This window comes from Hypanus sabinus, chromosome 4, assembly GCF_030144855.1.
Source record: "Hypanus sabinus isolate sHypSab1 chromosome 4, sHypSab1.hap1, whole genome shotgun sequence".
Classification (NCBI taxonomy): Eukaryota; Metazoa; Chordata; class Chondrichthyes; order Myliobatiformes; family Dasyatidae; genus Hypanus; species Hypanus sabinus.
Genome location: NC_082709.1, coordinates 7,920,124 through 7,940,001, shown reverse-complemented (window position 1 = coordinate 7,940,001; position 19,878 = coordinate 7,920,124). Strand labels below are relative to the sequence as shown.

At 43.5% G+C, this 19,878-nt stretch overlaps 1 protein-coding gene across 1 annotated transcript in view; it reads left to right on the top strand.

The window, feature by feature from the left end:
* The window catches only part of sctr (secretin receptor), a 51,809-nt gene that overhangs the window by 20,020 nt on the left and 11,911 nt on the right, over positions 1–19,878 (top strand). The window contains exons 4-8 of the mRNA XM_059966245.1: positions 2,625–2,722; positions 11,561–11,693; positions 17,539–17,689; positions 17,823–17,883; positions 19,666–19,735. Of these exons, the coding sequence (XP_059822228.1) occupies positions 2,625–2,722; positions 11,561–11,693; positions 17,539–17,689; positions 17,823–17,883; positions 19,666–19,735 (513 nt within the window). The remainder of the gene's footprint in view (positions 1–2,624; positions 2,723–11,560; positions 11,694–17,538; positions 17,690–17,822; positions 17,884–19,665; positions 19,736–19,878) is intronic.

Below are 19,878 nucleotides of genomic sequence, written 5' to 3'. Positions count from 1 at the left end.
CCCTCTCTACTGCTGAAATGAAGCCTAATGCAAACTAGAGGACCATCACGTTATATTCCCTGGGTAGTCTACAACCCAATGACATAAATATTGAGTTTTCTAGATTTAAGTTTAACCCCACCCCCTCTTATTCCCTCTCCCACCGCACCCTTGCTTCCCTTCTGCCTGTGATCCTCCAGTTGTCCAATTTTTGTCTCTTATTCTGCCCTCCCAGCATCCAGGTTTGTCCCCCTCCCTCTCCTGGCTCCAACTACCAACGTCACACACAGGTTTCCCTCCAGCTTCTCCCATCCCTCAGCTGGTTCCAGTAGCAAATCACCTCTCTCTTCTCCTCTACTTTCACCTCTTCTACTTATCTAAATCCAGCTCGGGTAGTGTTTTGTGTTACTGTTTATTGCTGTCCAATAACTCTTTCATCTTCACACACTCCTCTCCTCACCTTGCTCCACCTGCTGATTTTTTCTATTTCCTCTCTCACTTTGTTTGCCTCCATCTATCATTCTCCTGCCATAGTCTCTGTCCATGCTCACCTCCCCTGCCTGTCGTCTCCCACCTCTTCTCAGTCCATCAATCAACTCACTGTCCTTTCTTGCAAGTCCCCTCTCTCTCTCTCTATGCTGGCCATATTGTGTCTCGATTCTCAGTCTCAATGCAGGGTTTCAACCCGGAGCAGAGACCATTTCCTTGCTTTCACTGATGCTGTACAACCTGCTGAGTTCATCCTGGAGACTGTGTGTTCGTGCAGAAAAGCAAATATTCCGGAGTGAATGGTTGGAGGAGCTCAGTCAATGTTGCTGGCATTTACATTTTATTAGCAGAGTTTAAAATTTTGCGTGAGTAATGAAGTCAAACATACAGTTAGTTAAATCATTTGAAACATGAGCCTTGAACATAAAAGATCACCTTGCACAACAACACAGTGCAGGAGCTGCTCCTTCAGCCTACAATGTCTGTGCAAACCATTATGCTAATTTAACCTGTACATTGACCTATACATTGTCTGTACACCTCCATCCCCTGCCTGTTCATGCATCTGTTAAATGTTTCTTAAACATTGTCATTGTATTTGCCCCCAGCACATCCCCAGGCAACACAATCGGGGCACCTACCTTTCACTTTTTAAAAAAAACTTAAACTGACTCCCCTCACCTTAAAGCTATATTCTTTAGTATTTGATATTTCTGTGCTTTAAAAAAGACACTGGTTATTGCCCCTGGCTTTGTCTCTCACAATTTGATATACTTCTGCCAGGTCACCACTCAGCCTCCAACACTCCAGAGATAACAATCCGAGTGTGTCCAAACCCTTCTTATAGCTCATAGTCGCGAATCCAGGAAACATCCTCGGTACCCTCTCCAAACGACTGGACATCATGGCAGCCCTGCACATAATACTCCAAATGCAGCCTAACCAACCTCTTATACAACGACAGTATGACTTTTAAATTCAACAGCCCGAGCACTGAAGACCGGCGCACCATGGACCATCTTTACCACCCTGTCTGTTTGTTTAGGGCCTTTCGTGAAGTAGAGCACTTACACCGCAATGTCCTCGTGAACATCAGTGTTCCTGAGGGTGCTGCCATCTACAGTATACTTTTCTCTTACATTTGACCTTCCAAGTGACAACACCTCACACCTGTCCAGGTTAAGCTCCATCTCTTTTTTGATTCGGAACAAGAAGGCAGCGGGAGGGCACCTAAGGATTTCCAGTGGGAAGACATTTTGAGTTCTTGGGGGAAGAGAGAGGCCAGACTGCGCAGGCGCATGACGTCAGCCAGTTGAGCACAAACAGTTTAAAAAGAAGGCAGCCGTATCCAGCGGGCAGCGTTGGGAGCAGACAGCAGAGTGAAAGGGCTTTGGTGGTAATGGGACGAGGTGAGGCAGTTGTTGATTGCAAAAGGAGGTGTGTGAGGCCAGTTTTCTGTGCTCAGTGTCAGATGTGGGAGGTCTGGAGTCTCCCGGCATCCCGGACGGCCACATCTCTACCCAGTGCATTGAGATGCAACTCCTCAGGGATCATGTTAGGGAACTGGAGCTGCAGCTCGATGACCTTCGTCTGGTCAGGGAGAGCGAGGAGGTGATAGAGAGGAGTTACAGACTGGTGGTCACAACATGGACGGCTGAAGGCCCTGTACTGCACTGTAGTGTTCTATGGTTCTAGAATTTCTCTGCCTGCATTTCCGCCTGATCTATATCCTGCTGCTTCCTTTCTTGCTCACTATCCACTATTCCATCGATTTTTATATCATCTACAAGCTTACTGGTCAAGAAACTTTTCTGAATACAGTCTATAACTTCTGCCCAATCTAAGTTTCTGGCAACAATGGAATCCCAGTCAATATTGGGGAAATTAAAGTTACTTGCTACAACTACCCTGTGACTTTTAAATCCTTTCACAATATGCCTTCATATCTGTTCCTCTATCTCCCACAGACTATTGTATGATCCCATCGTTAGTGATTGCACCTTTCTGTGCACCTGATCTCCACCCATATTACCTCAGAGGATGAGCCCTCAGGATATCCCCTGTGACATTTAGCCCCCTCCCACTTCTTTTTAATTCTCTATCTTGTCTGATGTTAAATATATTTTATAATATTATCTGTTTATATTTTTACAAAGACTGCAAACTATGTGAATATGAAGATCATGTATACAGTAGGATACAGTACATCCTTAGTATCCTTGTCCATTGCAGTAGCAATTATTGGATTATTGAGGTGAGTATCAATGTTCTGTGTTTACTTGTCTGCAAGAATGTATTGCTGCATGATGATGAATGAGCCAGTGGTTCTGGCTATTTCGATAGACATGAACTTTGTGACTGGTGATGGTTACCTCTCTGACGGTTACCCATGACATTTTGTGAGTTCCTCAGAACAAGGGTAGGTTAAATGGTCATTGAAAATTGTCCCGTGATAAAGTTAGGGTTAATAAGGATTGTCAGGGTGCTGGGGTGGTGTTGCTCGAAGGGCAGGGAGGGCTTATTCCTAGCTGTATTTCTAAATAAATATATGAACATACGGTAGAGATACGAATATATGGTAGAGATCGTAAAGAGCACAAAATTTCTTGGTGTTCACCTGATGGAGAATTTCAACTGGTCCCTCAACACCAGCTCTGTAGCAAAGAAAGCCCAGCAGCGTCTCTACTTTCTGTGAAGGCTGAGGAAAGTCCATCTCCCATTCCACCCCCCCCCCCCCCCCCCATCCTCATCACATTCTACAGAGGTTGTATTGAGAGCATCCTGAGCAGCTGCATCACTGCCTGGTTCAGAAATTGCACCATCTCGGATTGCAAGACCCTGCAGCGAGGGTCCAGTGAGCTCAGCTGAGAAGATCATCGGGGTCTCTCTTTCCGCCATCACGGACATTTACACTACACGCTGCATCCGCAAAGGAAGCAGCATTATGAAGGACCCCATGTATTCCTCATACAATCTCTTCTCCCTCCTGCCGTCTGGGAAAAGGCTCCGAAGCATTCGGGCTCTCACGGCCAGACTATGTAACAGTTTCTTCCCCCAAGCTATCAGACTCCTCAATACCCGAAGCCTGGACTGACATCTTGCCCTACTGTCCTGTTTATTATTTATTGTAATGCCTGCAGTGTTTTTGTGCACTTTATGCAGTCCAGTGTAGGTCTGTAGCCAGTGTAGCTTTCTCTGTGTGGTCTTTTTTTATTACGTAGTTCAGTCTAGCTTTTGTACTGTGTCATGTAAACCATGGTCCTGAAAAACGTTGTCTCATTTTTACTATGCACTGTACCAGCAGTTATGGTCGGAATGACAATAAAAGTAACTTGACTTGACTTGAACCTCACTCATGTAACCTCAAAACTGACATCCAAAATTCAATAAACACAAGGAATTCTTGTAGATGCTGGAAATTCAGGGAGTAGAAATCATGATAGAATGGGTGTTCATCCTGTGTGCAAAAGACAACAAAAGGAAATAAATAATAATAATAAATAAATAAGCAATTATTATCAAGAGCATGAGCTGAAGAAAACTTCGAAATGCGTCCCTATATTGTGGGAACATTTCAAAGATAGGGTAATTGAAGTTGAGTGAAGTTAACTCCATTGGTTCAAGACCCTGATGGTTGTGGGGTAATAACTGCTCCTGAACTTGGTGCTGTGGGTCCTGAGGCTCCTGTACCTTCTTCCTGATAGCAGCAGTGAGAAGAGAGCATATCCTGGGTGGTGAGGATCTCTGATGATGGATGCTGCTTTCCTGCGAGAATGTTCCATGTAGATGTGCCCAATGGTGGGGAGGGCTTTACCTGTGATGGACTGGGCCATATCCATTACTTTTTATAGGATTTTCTGTTCAAGGGCATTGGTATTTCTATACCAGGCTGTGATACAGTCAGTCAATATACTCTCCACCACATATTTGGAGTGTCTTGTAAAAGTATTCAGCCCTCAACTCTTTGTTCACATAAATGAGTTTTACAACTAGGGATTTTGATCAATTTAATTGAGAATTTTTATTTGTGAATCGCTTGCTCCTTTTTTCACAGTAAAGCCTAAAAACAGGGAAATTTGTAAAGAATGAAAACTAAAAATTCTAAACATGAAATGTCAGCAATTCAAAAGAATTCAGCCCCCTTTGCTCAGTAGTTAATTGAACCACCTCTCACCACTATTACAGCCAATAATCTTTTGAATAAGTCTCTATCAGCTTTACACAATGTGATGGGGCATGATTTGCTTATGCCTGTTTGCAAAATTGCTCAAGCTATACAAGGATAGTGGCAATGGACAACAATCTTGAGGTCTTGCCAGTAATGTTTGATCAGGACTCTGACAAGGCTACTCAAGGACATCAATTTTCTTCATTTGAGGCCACTCCATGGTTGTTCGGTCAATGTACTTCGAATCATCTTCCTGTTTATTTGTTGAGGCCAAGAAGTCCACTTTAGACTCATCTGACCATAAGACCTTCTTCCACACCTTTACAGCATCTTTAACGCTTTGCAAAGTTTTTATAAGCAAGGATATGTTTTTTTCTTTAGCCAGGCCTTCTTCCTTGCCACTCTTCCATCGATACCCATTTTGTGCAAGGCCTTAGAGATTGTGGAGCCATGAACTTCATTTCCAGTTGCAGCCACTGACTTCTGCAGCTTACTCTGAATAAATGTTGACGTCATGGTAGCCAGTCTTTCTAGTGCATTTCTTCTCTGGCGGCTGAGCCAGACTGATCTGGGCAGTGTGGCTGTGGTTTCAGTTCTTTTTCCCACTTTTCCATGATGGACTGCAGTGAGTTCCGAGGTATGGGATGGTTTTGTACCCTTCCCCAGATTTATGCTTCTCTATTATCACTTTCTCTGACATGCCTTGAATGCTGTTTTGTCTTCATTTTGGTTTGGTCTTTTGAAAATCTACCATCCCGTTGGACCTTACAGAGAGAAGTTGTATTTATTCTTATGAATTCATTTTAAAAAAGGTAATTCTCCAGTTTTCTACATCAACAGTAGGTAAGGTGTTACAGTATATTGCCCCTGAGGAAAGTTAGCGTGGTAATTACAAAGGGGGTGAATACTGTTTCAGCCTCACAATTCTGGTTTTTAATTTTTTGATAAATTGTTGACAGGCTTTGGAATTTTTTATTGATTTGATATAATGCACAACATTTTGTAGGTTAGCTCAAAAAATCTTACTTCATTATAGTTTAAATTTAGAAAATGAGTCAGCAAAATGTGAAAATAGTTGTGAGGAATGGATTTTTTTTTCAAGGCACAGTAAAACATCCTTAGACATACGTGAAGTGCACAAGTACTGGAGGATAGCTAATGTTGTTCTGTTGTTTCAGAAAGACTCCAAGAATAAGATGGGAAACTGGATCAGCAAATTTGTGGATGATACTAAGACTGGGAACACAGTCGACAGTGAGGAAGGTTATCAAAGCTTGCAAAGTAATCAGGACCAGCTGGGAAAGTAAGGTGAAAAATGACAGATGGAATTTAATGCAGACAAGTGTGGGGTGCACTTTGGGAAGATTAACCAGCCCTAAGTCTTACTCTGAGAATGATTGGACACTGAGGTGTGTGGTAAAACAAAGGGACCTTTGGAATACAGATCCATAACTCCTTGAAAATTGTGTCATAGGTAGGTAGGGTCATAAAGAGAGCTTTTGGCCTTTTTTGTTTTACTTTTTTGTTCTACTGAAGTTGTATAAGACATTGATGAGGCCTGATTTTGAGTATTGTGTGCAGTTCTGGTCAGACACCTATAGAAAAGATATCAATAAGCTTGAAAGAATGCAGGAAAAAATTTACAAAGATGTCCTGACAAAGGGTCTCGGCCCGAAACGTCGACAGTGCTTCTCCTTATAGATGCTGCCTGGCCTGCTGTGTTCCACCAGCATTTTGTGTGTGTTGTTTGAATTTCCAGCATCTGCAGATTTCCTCGTGTTTGCGCTTTACAAAGATGTTGTTGGGATTTAAGGACCTGAGTTACAGAGGTAGGTTAAACAGGTTAGGGTTTTATTCCTTGGAGTGCAGGAAATTGAAAGTTGATACAAAATTATAAGGGATATATAGTAGGTAGGGTGAATGCATGCAAGACTTTTCCTCTCGGGCAGAGCAAGACTGGAACTGGAGAGTATAGGTTTAGGTTGAAAGAGAAATCTGTAGGGAGCTTCTTCATAGAATAAAGAACAGTACTGCACAGGAACACGCTCTTTGCTCCATAGTGCTGTGTGAGCCAATTAAATTAGTGATCAAATGTCTAACTAAGCAAATCCCTTCTGCCTACACAATGTTCATATCCTTCCATTTTCCACACATTCATGTGTCTATCTAAACATCTCCTAATGTTTCTGCCTCTACCAGGCAGTGCATTCCAGACATCCACAACTCTGTGTAAAAAAAATACCACTCACATCTCCTTTGAAATTACCCCCCCTCACTTTAAATGCATGCCCTCTGGTATTAGACATTTCAAACCATGGAAAAAGATATTGTCTGTCTACTTTATCTGTGCCTCTCATAATTTTACAGGCCTCTATCAGATCTCTCCTCAGCTTCTGCCACTCCAGAGAAAACAACTCAAGTTTGTTCAACCTCTTCTTAGAGTTCATACCCTCTAATCCAGGCAACATCCTGGTGAACCTCTTCTGCACCTTCTCCAGAGCCTCTACATCCTTCCCATAATGGGGCTACCAGATTGTATGCAATACTCCAGGTGTGGGCTCACTAGAGCTTTATAAAGCTGCAACATAACTTCCTGACGTTTGAACTCAATGCCTCCACTAATAAAGGCAAGTATGCCATATGCCTCCTTCACCACACTATCAACCTATCACCCTTTCAGGGAATTATGAATTACTCTAATCACTACTGTTAAGAGTCTTGCTGTCAACAGCATACCTGTACTGTCTCTTTACATTTGACCTACCAAGGTGTAAGGCTTCACGTTTGGTCAGGTTAAACTCCATATGCCATTTCTTCACCCATATGGGACTAGATAGGCTGAATAGATATGCTCTATACTGTATCGCCAATATTTTCTCTAGTATTTGGCACTTCTACCTTGGGAAAAGATTCTGAATGTATATCTTGTGTACGCTTCTCAGATTATACTGACTTCAGTGTCTGGTAAAAAGTTTAAGTCCATTGTTAAGGATGAGATTTTGGAGTTCTTGGAGGATAAAATAGACCAAAGCCAGCATGGCTTCCTGAAGGGGAAATCTTGCCTGACTAATCTGTTGGAATTCTTTGAGGAAATATTAGGCAGGATAGACAAAGGAGAGTAAGTAGATGTTGTTTACCTGGATGTTCAGAAGGCCTTTTACAAGGTGCCCCACATAAGGCTGCTTAACAAGATAAGAGCTCATGGTATTACAGAAAAGATACAAGCATGGACAAAAGATTGACTGACTGGCAGGAGACAAAGAGTGAGACACCAGATGCCGGTGACTAACTTCTTTTCACATTATATGTTAATGATTTGGATGATGGAATTGATGGCTTTGTGGCCACATTTGCAGATGATACGAAGATAAGTGGAGGGGCAGATAGTGTTGAGGAAGCAGGGAGTTGCAGAAGGACTAAAACAGTTTTGGAGAATGGGTAAAGGAGTGGCAGATGGAATATGGTGTACGGAAGTGTACAGTCATGCACTTTGATAGAAGAAATAAATTACTTTCTAAACGTGGAGAAAATTCAGAATTACAAGGTGCAAAGGTTACTTATCATTATCATTATCATTATACTTTATTGTCACCAAACAATTGATACTCGAGCATACAATCATCACAGTGACATTTGCTTCTGCGCTTCACGCTCCCTGAAGTACAAATTGAAGTAAATATAATAAAAATTTAAATTATAAATCATAATTAGAAAATAGAAAAGGGAAAGTAAGGTAGTGCAAGTCAGGTCCAGATATTTGGAAGGTACGGCCCAGATCCGGGTCAGGATCTGTTCAGCAGTCTTATCCCAGTTGAAAAGAAGCTGTTCCCGAATCTGGCCGTATGAATCTTCATGCTCCTGAACCTTCTCCCGGAGGGAAGAGGGACAAAAAGTGTGTTGGCTGGGTGGGTCATGTCCTTGATTATCCTGGCAGCACTGCTCCTTCAGCGTGTGGTGTAAAGAGAGTCCAAGGATGGAAGATTGGTTTGTGTGATGTGCTGGGCTGTGTTCACGATCTTCTGCAGCTTCTTCCAGTCTTGGACAGGACAACTTCCATACCAGGTTGTGATGCAGCCTAGAAGAATGTTTTCTACGGAGCACCTATAAAAATTATTGAGGGTTTTAGAGGACAGGCCAAATTTCTTCAGCTTTCTCAGGAAGTAAAGGCGCTGGTGGGCCTTCTTGACAGTGGACTCTGCTTGGTTAGACCACGTCAGGTCATTTGTGATATTCACACCGAGGAACTTAAAGCTTTTGACCTGTTGCACCTGCGCACCACCAATGTAGATGGGGTCCTGTGGTCCACTACTCCTTCTGAAGTCAACAACCAATTCCTTCATCTTGCTGATATTGAGGGATAGGTTATTGTCTTTGAACCATGCCACCAGGTTCTTAATTTCCTCTCTGTACTCAGACTCATCATTACCCAAGATACGGCCTACAATTGTGGTGGCATCAGCAAACTTATATATTGAGTTTGATGGAAACTTGGTTACACAATCATGGGTGTACAGTGAGTACAGTAGGGGGCTGAGTACTCAGCCTAGTGGGGCACCGGTGCTCAGAGTGATTGTAGAGGAGAGCTTGTCCCCTATTTTTACAGCCTGGGTCCTGTCTGTGAGGAAGTTGAAGATCCAGCTGCAGATCTGAGTGCTAAGACCCAGGTTCCGGAGCTTAGGAATCAGTTTATTTGGAATGATGGTATTAAAGGCAGAGCTGTAGTCGATGAAAAGGAGCCTTACATATGCGTCTTTATTCTCCAGGTGTTCTAAGGAGGAATGTAGTGCCAGAGAGATGGCACCTGCCGTTGACCTGTTGCTCTGGTAGGCAAATTGCGAAGCATCGAGGTTGACCGGTAGGTTATGGTTGATGTATGCCATAACCAATCGCTCGAAGCACTTCATAGCAATTGATGTTAGAGCCACAGGTCGGTAGTCATTCAGGCATGCCACCTTGCTTTTCTTCAGCACCGGGATTGTCGTTGCCTTGTTAAAACATGAGGGGATCTTAGACTGAAGCAGGGAGCATTTGAAGATGTCAGCAAACACTCCAGCTAGCTCGCTTGCACAGGCCCGGAGAACCCGTCCCGGGACGCCATCTGGGCCTGTCGCCTTCCTTGGATTTATCTTCAGGAAGGCTCTTCTAACGTCCTCCTCGGTGACAATGAATCTCGATGCCAGCAGGTCCAGTTCATCCGGAGGGGGCGGGTTGCTCCTCTTCTGTTTGAATCTTGCGTAGAATACGTTAAGTTCATCAGGAAGAGAAGTACTACAGTTATTGGGAGTCCTCATGCAGGATTCCCTAAATGTTAACATGCAAGTGGAGTTGGTGGTAAGGAAAGCAAATACAATGTTAACATTCATTTTGAGATGACCAAAATATAAAAGCAAGGATAAAATGCTGAGGCTTTATGAGGCTTTGTAAGGCATTGGTCAGACCACACTTAATAGTAAACAGTTTTGGACCTCTTATCCAACAAAAGATGTGCTAGCATTGGAGAGGGTCCAGGGAAGGTCTGCAGGAATAATTCCAGAAATGGAAGGGTTAACGTGTGAGGAGTGTCAGATGGCTCTGGGCCTGTAGTTGTCGGAGTTTAGTAAAATGAGGGGGGATCTCATTGAAACTTAACGAATACTGAAAGGTGCAGATAGAGTGGATGTTACACTCATGCTTACAAATTCATTTTCTTTGCTATCATTAGTGGGGAGTTGAAGGTTAGGTTAGGTTTTTCCCAGCTCCCTCCCTAATCCTGTATTGTGATGACCATTTCAATGTGAAGATAGTAAAAGAATACAGGCATCTCTAACAAGAATTTTGAGACTCCTAAAGAGGGCTTTGCATGTACAAAGAATATCTCACCTGATCTAGTCCGTTTAGTGAGTGCTGTCAACCTTACAGTATTCTTCATGTAACATTGGCATGAAGTGTATACAGTCAGCAAACCGTAGTCTAACCAAAAGTACAAACCCATCCATTATTTTCCTTTCAGTCTCTTCAACTGACCCAAGAAGATTTATGTGCTAGGAAACACTGATGTTCCCTGTCTGCACTCCGCAAAACCATACGTCAGACCTGTCTGTTGACTAGTTTTGAACTTGAGGCTTTCTGTCCTAGTTCGCCTCACATTCTTTGAATTATGGTTACTTCCACCTCCCTCCCCACTCCTATGTGTTAGGGCTGACCAGAATCAGAATCAGATTTAAGCTTGCATATGCGAGGTAAGACTTGCTCCACAGCAGCAGTAGAGTGCAATAAGTTACAAAAATAAACAGTACAAAGGAAACAATGATGCTTGGTTCTTCAACCATACCAAAACCAATGGTGGGGCACCACTGAATCATTGAGAATCACTGGGGATCTTCAGACCCCTGTGTCTCTTCCCTGACATTAGTAATGAAAAGAGGACAAGTGTCGGATGGTGAGAATCCTTAATGATGGATGTTGGTTATGGTATTAGTATATTTGTTTTTCATTCAGGAAAAATACTATATAATATATACACATGCATGCGCGCGCACACGCACACCCCCCCCCCCCATGGAATAGGCCCTTCCAGCCCTTCTGGTCCTTCAAGCCCCCCCCCCCCCCATCCAGTAACCGTTGATTTAACTCTAACCTAATCCTCAGACAACTTACAATGACCAATTAACCTATTAACTGGTATGTCTTTGGGCCGGGGAAGGAAACCCATGCGGTTACAGGGAGACTGAACAAACTCCTTACAAACAGCGGTGGGAATTGAACCCGAGTCACTTGTACTGTAAAGCGTTATGCTGCTGGGCCCTGCTTTCTGCTGTCTGTTCCTTACTTGCAGGGTGATTAGGAACTCCTTGGGAAACGTACAATTATTTTATAAAATGTATAGAAAGACTGATGTTTAAACCATTTAATTTTGTACTCTGTTGTTTTTGGTATTTTTTTTAGGAAACTTCATTGCACCAGGAATTACATTCACATGCATCTCTTTGTGTCCCACATGCTCCGTGCAGTTTCTGTCTTCATAAAAGATAGCATCCTGTTTTCCAATAAGGAAGTTGATCATTGCAATGCTTACTCGGTAAATATTATGTAGCTTAACAAAAAATGACATCTCCTTGAAACCATTTGTGAAACTGCTCTCACAGGTCTCTGATGTCAGCAGAATGTCTTTTTAAATAATGAGTGAAAGCAACAAACCAGCACATTTCTACTAGTTCTGCTAATGTCATAGCTTGCAGCTTTATATCCTAGTTTGTCTCAGTAAAGTCACAAATTTCACAGAGGAATCATCTTCAATATGAGCTATTCTAAGGTGTCACAAACACGAGAAAGTCTGCAGATGCTAGAAATCCAGAGCAACACACACAAAATGCTGAAAGAGCACAGCAGGTCATGCAACATCTATGGAAATGAGTAAACAATTGACATTTCATCTTCCAAGATGTAACTGAACCAAAAATTGGATGCTAAGCAATCTGGGTTTAGGCCATTGTCTCCAGCATTTAAGATAAAATAGAATAGAACTTTATTGTCATTGCTCAAGTCAACAAGATTGTGGTGTTACTCCAGTCTGTGCAAAACATATATTTACAATGCATGCAGTACAGCCTCATTGATAAATTAATAATTAAATACATAATTGAATACATAAAATCCCTATATTTACATGCAGCAAGTGACATTGATAGTCCGTAACACTCAAAGGTCACTGGCAAGCTGGGGTGTAGCATTATTCAACTGCACAACAGCCCTCAGGAAGAAGTTGCATTTCAGTCCGTCTTGGTTGTAGGAATTCCCACTGAAGATCTGAGTAGAAACATGATGAGTGCCCCTGGAGGTTCCTATATCATTGTGGGGTTGGTACATGTTGCTCAATGATCCCATCTTCTAGCCCCATTTAACACAAGCATAATGTAAGGTTAATGGTAGTAGTGAATTCATGTGTTTTCATTCCAGTAGAAGCTAGAATTTTTTAACCTTGCATCTTAAATCATACCTTCATACTCTGTGGGGCTATGTCACACCTGGTGCAAAGATCAAAAAGTGTTAGACTATTTTCACCTCCTGTATGTTACGCCACTGGTGGCTATAGAGATCTTCTACCTCTGGTGGTGTTCAGGACTTCCTTCAACGTGCCAGTATTCCTCTTGGTTTTCACTACTGTCAGTCACGCAAATTCCCAGGTGGAGACTCAGGAATACCATCACACACAAATTTAGAAGGATTCTTCGTTGCTATTTCAATAACAATTATGTTTGCCCAGTCAGCTCTGAGCTGTAACTCCAAACCTGGAGAACTGGTAGACCACACTTAGTCCGGCCGCTGACCTTTGAACTGTTTGGCATGGGTGACCCTACCAATATCCAAAGCATAAAGCATACGGCATAAAGCCCTGACTACAGCCAACTTAGCTCTCCAGGTCATTGGGGCATGCAAATCTCCAAACCACATCAAGGTTGTGGTCCTCTGGGAGGCTACTGTTCTTGCTGCATTGTATTTGGACATTAGATTACTAGTTGATACCCCAAATGAATTGTTATTCTTCCAAGACAAAATCTTTTTACTGCATCTTACTTACATTAGTGGTAAAAGAATTACTTACTATGTGTCAGACGAGCGCCATTTGGCCCATGGAATCCCTGTTTGCTCCCAGCAAAACAATCCAATCAGGTTCATTTCCCTGCTCCCCATAGAACAATCCCATCAGGGACATCCCCCTTCCTCCAGCAGAGCAATCCCATCAGGTTCATTCCCCTGCTCCCAACAGAGCAATCCCATCAGGTTCATTCCACTGTTCCCAGCAGAGCAATCCCATCAGGTTCATTCCACTGTTCCCAGCAGAGCAATCCCATCACATTCATTCCACTGTTCCCAACAGAACAATCCCATCAGTTACATCCCCCTTCCTCCAACAGAGCAATCCCATCAGGTTCATTCCACTGTTCCCAGCAGAGCAATCCCATCAGGTTCATTCCACTGTTCCCAGCAGAGCAATCCCATCAGGTTCATTCCACTGTTCCCAGCAGAGCAATCACATAAGGTTCATTCCACTGTTCCCAGCAGAGCAATCCCATCATGTTCATTCCACTGCTCCCAACAGAGCAATCCCATCAGGTTCATTCTCCTTAACCCATCTTATTTCCCTGTTTCTCTGCAATTTTTTCCCACATGCTCATTGACCCCTTGAATCTTTTCTGCCACTATCTGATATCTGTGGAGCAATAGGCAATTAACCAGAGTGGAACCCCATGCTATCATGGGGGGAAGGTGCAAAATCCAGTGAAACAGCACCCAGTGCCAGTATTGAGCCATGTGTCCCATCCGTGAGCCAGCAGCACCAACTACTGATCTATCATGCCGTCCAACTAAATACTGTGCCAACGTGTTGCTCAAAAAAATTAGATTCAAGATTCAAGGTACATTTATTATCAAAGTATGCATGCGTATACAACCCTGAGATTCATCTTCCCACAGACAGACACGAAACAAAGCAAAACCATGGGACAACACACACAAAATGCTGGTAGAACACAGCAGGCCAGGCAGCATCAACAGGGAGAAGCGCTGTCGACGTTTCGGGCCGAGACCCTCCTTCAGGACTAACCGAAAGGAAAGATAGTAAGAGATTTGAAAGTAGTGGGGGAAGGGGGAAATGCAAAATGATAGGAGAAGACCGGAGGGGGTGGGATGAAGCTGACAGCTGGAAAGGTGATTGGTGAAAGTGATACAGAGCTGGAGAAGGGAAAGGATCATTGGACAGGAGACCTCAGGAGAAAGAAAGGATGGGGGGGGGAAAACACCAGAGGGAGATGGAGAACAGGCAAACAACTAAATATGTCAGGGGTGGGGTAAGAAGGGGAGGAGGGGCATTAACGCAAGTTAGAGAAATCGATGTTCATGCCATCAGGTTGGAGGCTACCCAGCCGGTATATAAGGTGTTGTTCCTCCAACCTGATTTTGGATTCATTTTGACAGTAGAGGAAGCCATGGATAGACATATCAGAATGGGAATGGGACATGGAATTAAAATGTGTGGCCACTGGGAGATCCTGCTTTTTCTGGTGGACCGAGCGTAGGTGTTCAGCGAAACGGTCTCCCAGTCTGCGTCGGGTCTCACCAATACATAAAAGGCCACACTGGGAGCACCGGACACAGTATACCACACCAGCCGACTCACAGGTGAAGTGTCACCTCACCTGGAAGGACTGTCTGGGGCCCTGAATGGTGGTGAGGGAAGAAGTGTAAGGGCAGGTGTAGCACTTGTTCTGCTTGCAATGATAAGTGCCAGGAGGGAGATCGGTGGGAAAGGATGGAGGGGGACAAGTGGACAAGGGAGTCATGTAGGGAGTGATCCCTGCGAAAAGCAGAAGGGGGGGGGAAATGTACTTGGTAGTGGGATCCCGTTGGAGGTGGCGGAAGTTACGAAGAAAAATATGTTGGACCTGGAGGCTGGTGGGGTGGAAGGTAAGGACAAGGGGAACCCTATTCCGAGTGGGGTGGCAGATGGATGGGGTGAGGGCAAATGTGCGGGAAATGGGACAGATGTGTTTGAGAGCAGAGTTGATGGTGGACGAAGGGAAGCCCCTTTGTTTAAAAAAGGAAGACATCTCCTTCGTCCTGGAATGAAAAGCCTCATCCTGAGAGCAGATGCGGCGGAGACGGAGGAATTGTGAGAAGGGGATAGTATTTTTGCAAGAGAAGGTGGGAAGAGGAATAGTCCAGGTAGCTGTGAGAGTCTGTAGGCTTATAGTAGATATCAGTAGATAGGCCGTCTCCAGAGATGGAGACAGAAAGATCTAGAAAGGGCCCCCCCACTTTCTGCTTTTCACAGGGATCGCTCCCTACGCGACTCCCTTGTCCACTCGTCCCCCCATCCCTTCCCACCGATCTCCCTCCTGGCACTTATCCTTGTAAACGGAACAAGTGCTACACCTGCCCTTACACTTCCTCCCTCACCACCATTCAGGGCCCCAGACAGTCCTTCCAGGTGAGGTGACACTTCACCTGTGAGTCGGCTGGTGTGGTATACTGCGTCCGGTGCTCCCGGTGTGGCCTTTTATATATTGGGGAGACCCGACGCAGACTGGGAGACCGTTTCGCTGAACATCTATGCTCGGTCCGCCAGAAAAAGCAGGATCTCCCAGTGGCCACACATTTTAATTCCACATCCCATTACCATTCTGATATGTCTATTCATGGCCTCCTCTACTGTCAAAATGAATCCAAAATCAGGTTGGAGGAACAACACCTTATATACCGGCTGGGTAGCCTCCAACCTGATGGCATGAACATTGACTTCTCTAACTTCCATTAATGCCCCTCCTCCCCTTCTTACCCCACTCCTGACATATTTAGTTGTTTGCCTGTTCTCCATCTCCCTCTGGTGTTCCCCCCCCCCCTTCTTTCTCCTGACGCCTCCCGTCCCATGATCCTTTTCCTTCTCCAGCTCTGTATCACTTTCGCCAATCACCTCTCCAGCTCTCAGTTTCATCCCACCCCCTCCGGTCTTCTATCATTTCGCATTTCCCCCTTCCTCCACTACTTTCAAATCTTTCCTTTTGGGTAGTCCTGACGAATGGTCTCGGCCCGAAACGTCAACAGCGCTTCTCCCTATAGATGCTGCCTGGCCTGCTGTGTTCCACCAGCATTTTGTCTGTGTTGTTGTTTGAATTTCCAGCATCTGCAGATTTCCTCTACTTTGATCCTATACTCAATGCTCTGATTTGTAAAGGCCAACATACCAAAAGCTTTCTTCACCACCCTATCCACAGGAGATTCCACCTTCAGGGAACTATGCACCATTATTCCTAGATCACTCTGTTCTACTGCATTCTTCAATGCCCTACCATTTACCATGTATGTCCTATTTGGATTATTCCTACCAAAATGTAGCACCTCACACTTAACAGCATTAAACTTCATCTGCCATCGTTCAGCCCACAGTTCTAACTGGCCTAAATCTCTCTGCAAACTTTGAAAACCTACTTCATTATCCACAACACCACCTACCTTAGTATCATCTGCATACTTACTAATCCAATTTACCACCCCATCATCCAGATCATTAATGTAAATGACAAACAGCATTGGACCCAGTACAGATTCTCGAGGCACACCACTAGTCACCAGCCTCCAACCTGACAAACAGTTATCCACCACTACTCTCTGGCATCTCCCATCCAGCCACTGTTGAATCCATTTTACTACTTCAATATTAATACCTAACGATTGAACCTTCCTAGCTAACCTTCTGTGTGGAACCTTGTCAAAGGCCTTACTGATGTCCATATAGACAACATCCACTGCTTTACCCTCATCAACTTTCCTCGTAACCTCTTCAAAAAATTCAATAGGATTTCTCAAACATGACCTTCCACGCACAAATCCATGTTGACTGTTCCTAATCAGACCCTGTCTATCCAGATAATTATATATACCATCTCTAAGAATACTTTCTATTAATTTACCCACCACTGACATCAAACTGACAGGCCTATAATTGCTAGGTTTACTCGTAGAACCCTTTTTAAACAATGGAAACACATGAGCAAAACGCCATCCCCGTTTCTAATGACATCTGAGATATTTCTGTCAGAGCCCCTGCTAATACAGACAATGTGCTGGAGGGGCTCAGCTGGTCAGGCAGCATCTATGGGTGGGAATGAACAGTCGATATTTCAGGCCAAGATCCTTTATCAGGACATAATAGATGTTCTTTGAACTTTTAATTGCTCCATGAATGAAAATCAAAAACTGAAAGCATTAACAAATCAGAAGATGCTAAAAACATCAGTCAAAAAGTCAGCTAGCATCTGGAGAAAGAGAAACAGGGTGAACATTTCAGGTTAAAATCCCTCATCAGGCACCAGGTTAACTCAGGAATTAACGTGATTTACTCTGTTTTCTGTTTGCTCCATTTCCAGGTTGAATGCAAGTTTGCGATCATTTTCTTTCAATGCTGTACTATGGCTAACTTTAGCTGGTTGCTCGTGGAAGCGCTATTTCTGCACACCCTCTTGGTGGTATCTGCATATCCGCAGAAGTATTTCAGGTTGTTCATTATTCTAGGATGGGGTAAGTTACCCTTTAAGAACTAAATTAACTTTTGTGTTCACTTGCACTGCTTTTTTTTTGAAAATCTTGTCCATTTTTCCTGAATCCAATGATGCTATCTGATCTGTTGGTTCTTTTATCATCTCATCTTCAGGTGCCCCCCCACTTTTCATTCTACCTTGGGCAATTATGAGAAGGTTTTATGAAAACATTGGGTAAGCTCTGTTTCCATGATAAATAAAAGTTATCCTTGAAGAACAAATATTGCAGGAAATTTCAAAGCTTTTATTAGATGGCACAGATGGATGATATTGTTGTAAATATTAGACATGACTAAGAAAAAATTAGGGTAAATGATGTGTTAAACCTTCAAATGTATCAAAAGCTGTAATGTCATTTATTAATTATTAACATTATGGTTGTTGTCTGTCACGTCCTATGCAGGAGAATGTTTAAAGCGGAAAAGCAGTTGCATTGGGCAGTCCCACTCTCTTGACCTTAGTAGTCCAGGTTCAGTAGTACAAAGAAGCTTCATAAACCAGGGTCTTCCTTGGTTGTAGTGGATGACCATGACATCTTCTATACCTTGTCATGCCTTTCGCTCTCCACTGAGCATTGCAGAACCAATTCCTTAGCCATTGGACCTCACAGTGGATCTCATCCACTCAGTCCACCAGACCTGATTTCACATGCTAGGAGGAACATGCCCCTAACTGTAGGATATGAGGTCTGCTGGTCTACCCTCACCTGGTTCAGCTCGCCTGTTAACGCAGTGTAACAGGGTGTGGCCACTGTCGTATGCAAAACAATTACAGGTGAGAGCTGAATGTCTGGTGGGGACCAAAGGTGAGTGAGCTGCCCTAGAATGAGCATAATAAGCCCCTTCACCAGAGATGATACCCCTCCCTGGACACCCAAATATTAAGTATGTAGTGCTATATATCTACTGCCCCCACAGTGCATATGGTCAAAGCTATGCAGTGAGATAAACACCTTCTCAGAAATCACCCATGAAGGGCTACAGGGATAAAGCTGGGGCTGTGAGGGAAAATAGATCAGCCATGATGAAATGACAGAGCAGACTCAATGCTCAATATTCCCACTTGGAATACTGCGCTCAGTTCTGGCCACCTCACCTCAGGAAGGATCTGTAAACCATAGAGAGGGTGCAGAGGACATTTACAAGGATGCTGCTTGGATTGGGGAGCATGCCTTATGAGAATGGGTTGAATGAACTCGGCCTTTTCTCCTTGGAGCGATGGAGGATGAGAGGTGACCTGATAGAGGTGTATAAGATGATGAGAGGCATTGATCGTGTGGATAGTCAGAGGCTTTTCCCCAGGGCTGAAATGGTTGCCTCAAGAGGACACAGGTTTAAGGTGCTGGGGAGTGGGTACAGAGGAGATGTCAGGGGTAGGTTTTTTACGCAGAAAGTGGGGACTGTGTGGAATGGTCTGGCGGCGACAATGGTGGAGGCGGATACGATAGGGTCCTTTAAGAGACTCTTAGATAGGTACATGGAGCTTAGAAAAATAGAGGGCTATGGGTAAGCCTAGTAATTTCTGAGGTAGGGAAATGTTCGGCACAACTTAGTGGGCCGAAGGGCCTGTATTGTGCTGTAGGTTTTCTATGTTCCTATGTGTCAATGGGCCAAATGGTCTATTTCTGCTCCTATATCTTATGGCATATTGTGTACTCTCCAGGCCCCTAGTAATGAAAATCTGCTGTTCTGGCCCATTTTGACAATTGTTCTTTAGTGCCTTCAGAAAATATAATTTTGTTTATATAATTTAGTTTTGAAAATATCCAGCTTTGTGTGTGTTGTGTGGCAATTACTAAGGAGACCAAAAGTAAAGTGAAATCTAATCATATGTAAGTTTAACATGACTGTAGGTGTGGTACTTAATCCAGTAGTTTATTCTAAGTCACATACATTGTTCATCTATTTTTTTCATGAGAAGCAACACTATTTTAAAACATTTTTGCTTAATCCACAGCTGCTGGGATATTAATTCAAATGAATTCATATGGTGGATTATTAAGGGACCTATAATTTTATCTATTTTTGTAAGTATTCTCCAATTTTAAAAAATATATTCTGAGTTGGGGTAAAATACTAGTTAAAATAACATATTTTAAACTTAAGTAACATTCAGCAATTTGCTGTCTAGTGTGGGCTGGAGCAGCTCACTTTCAAGCTGTTACACAGT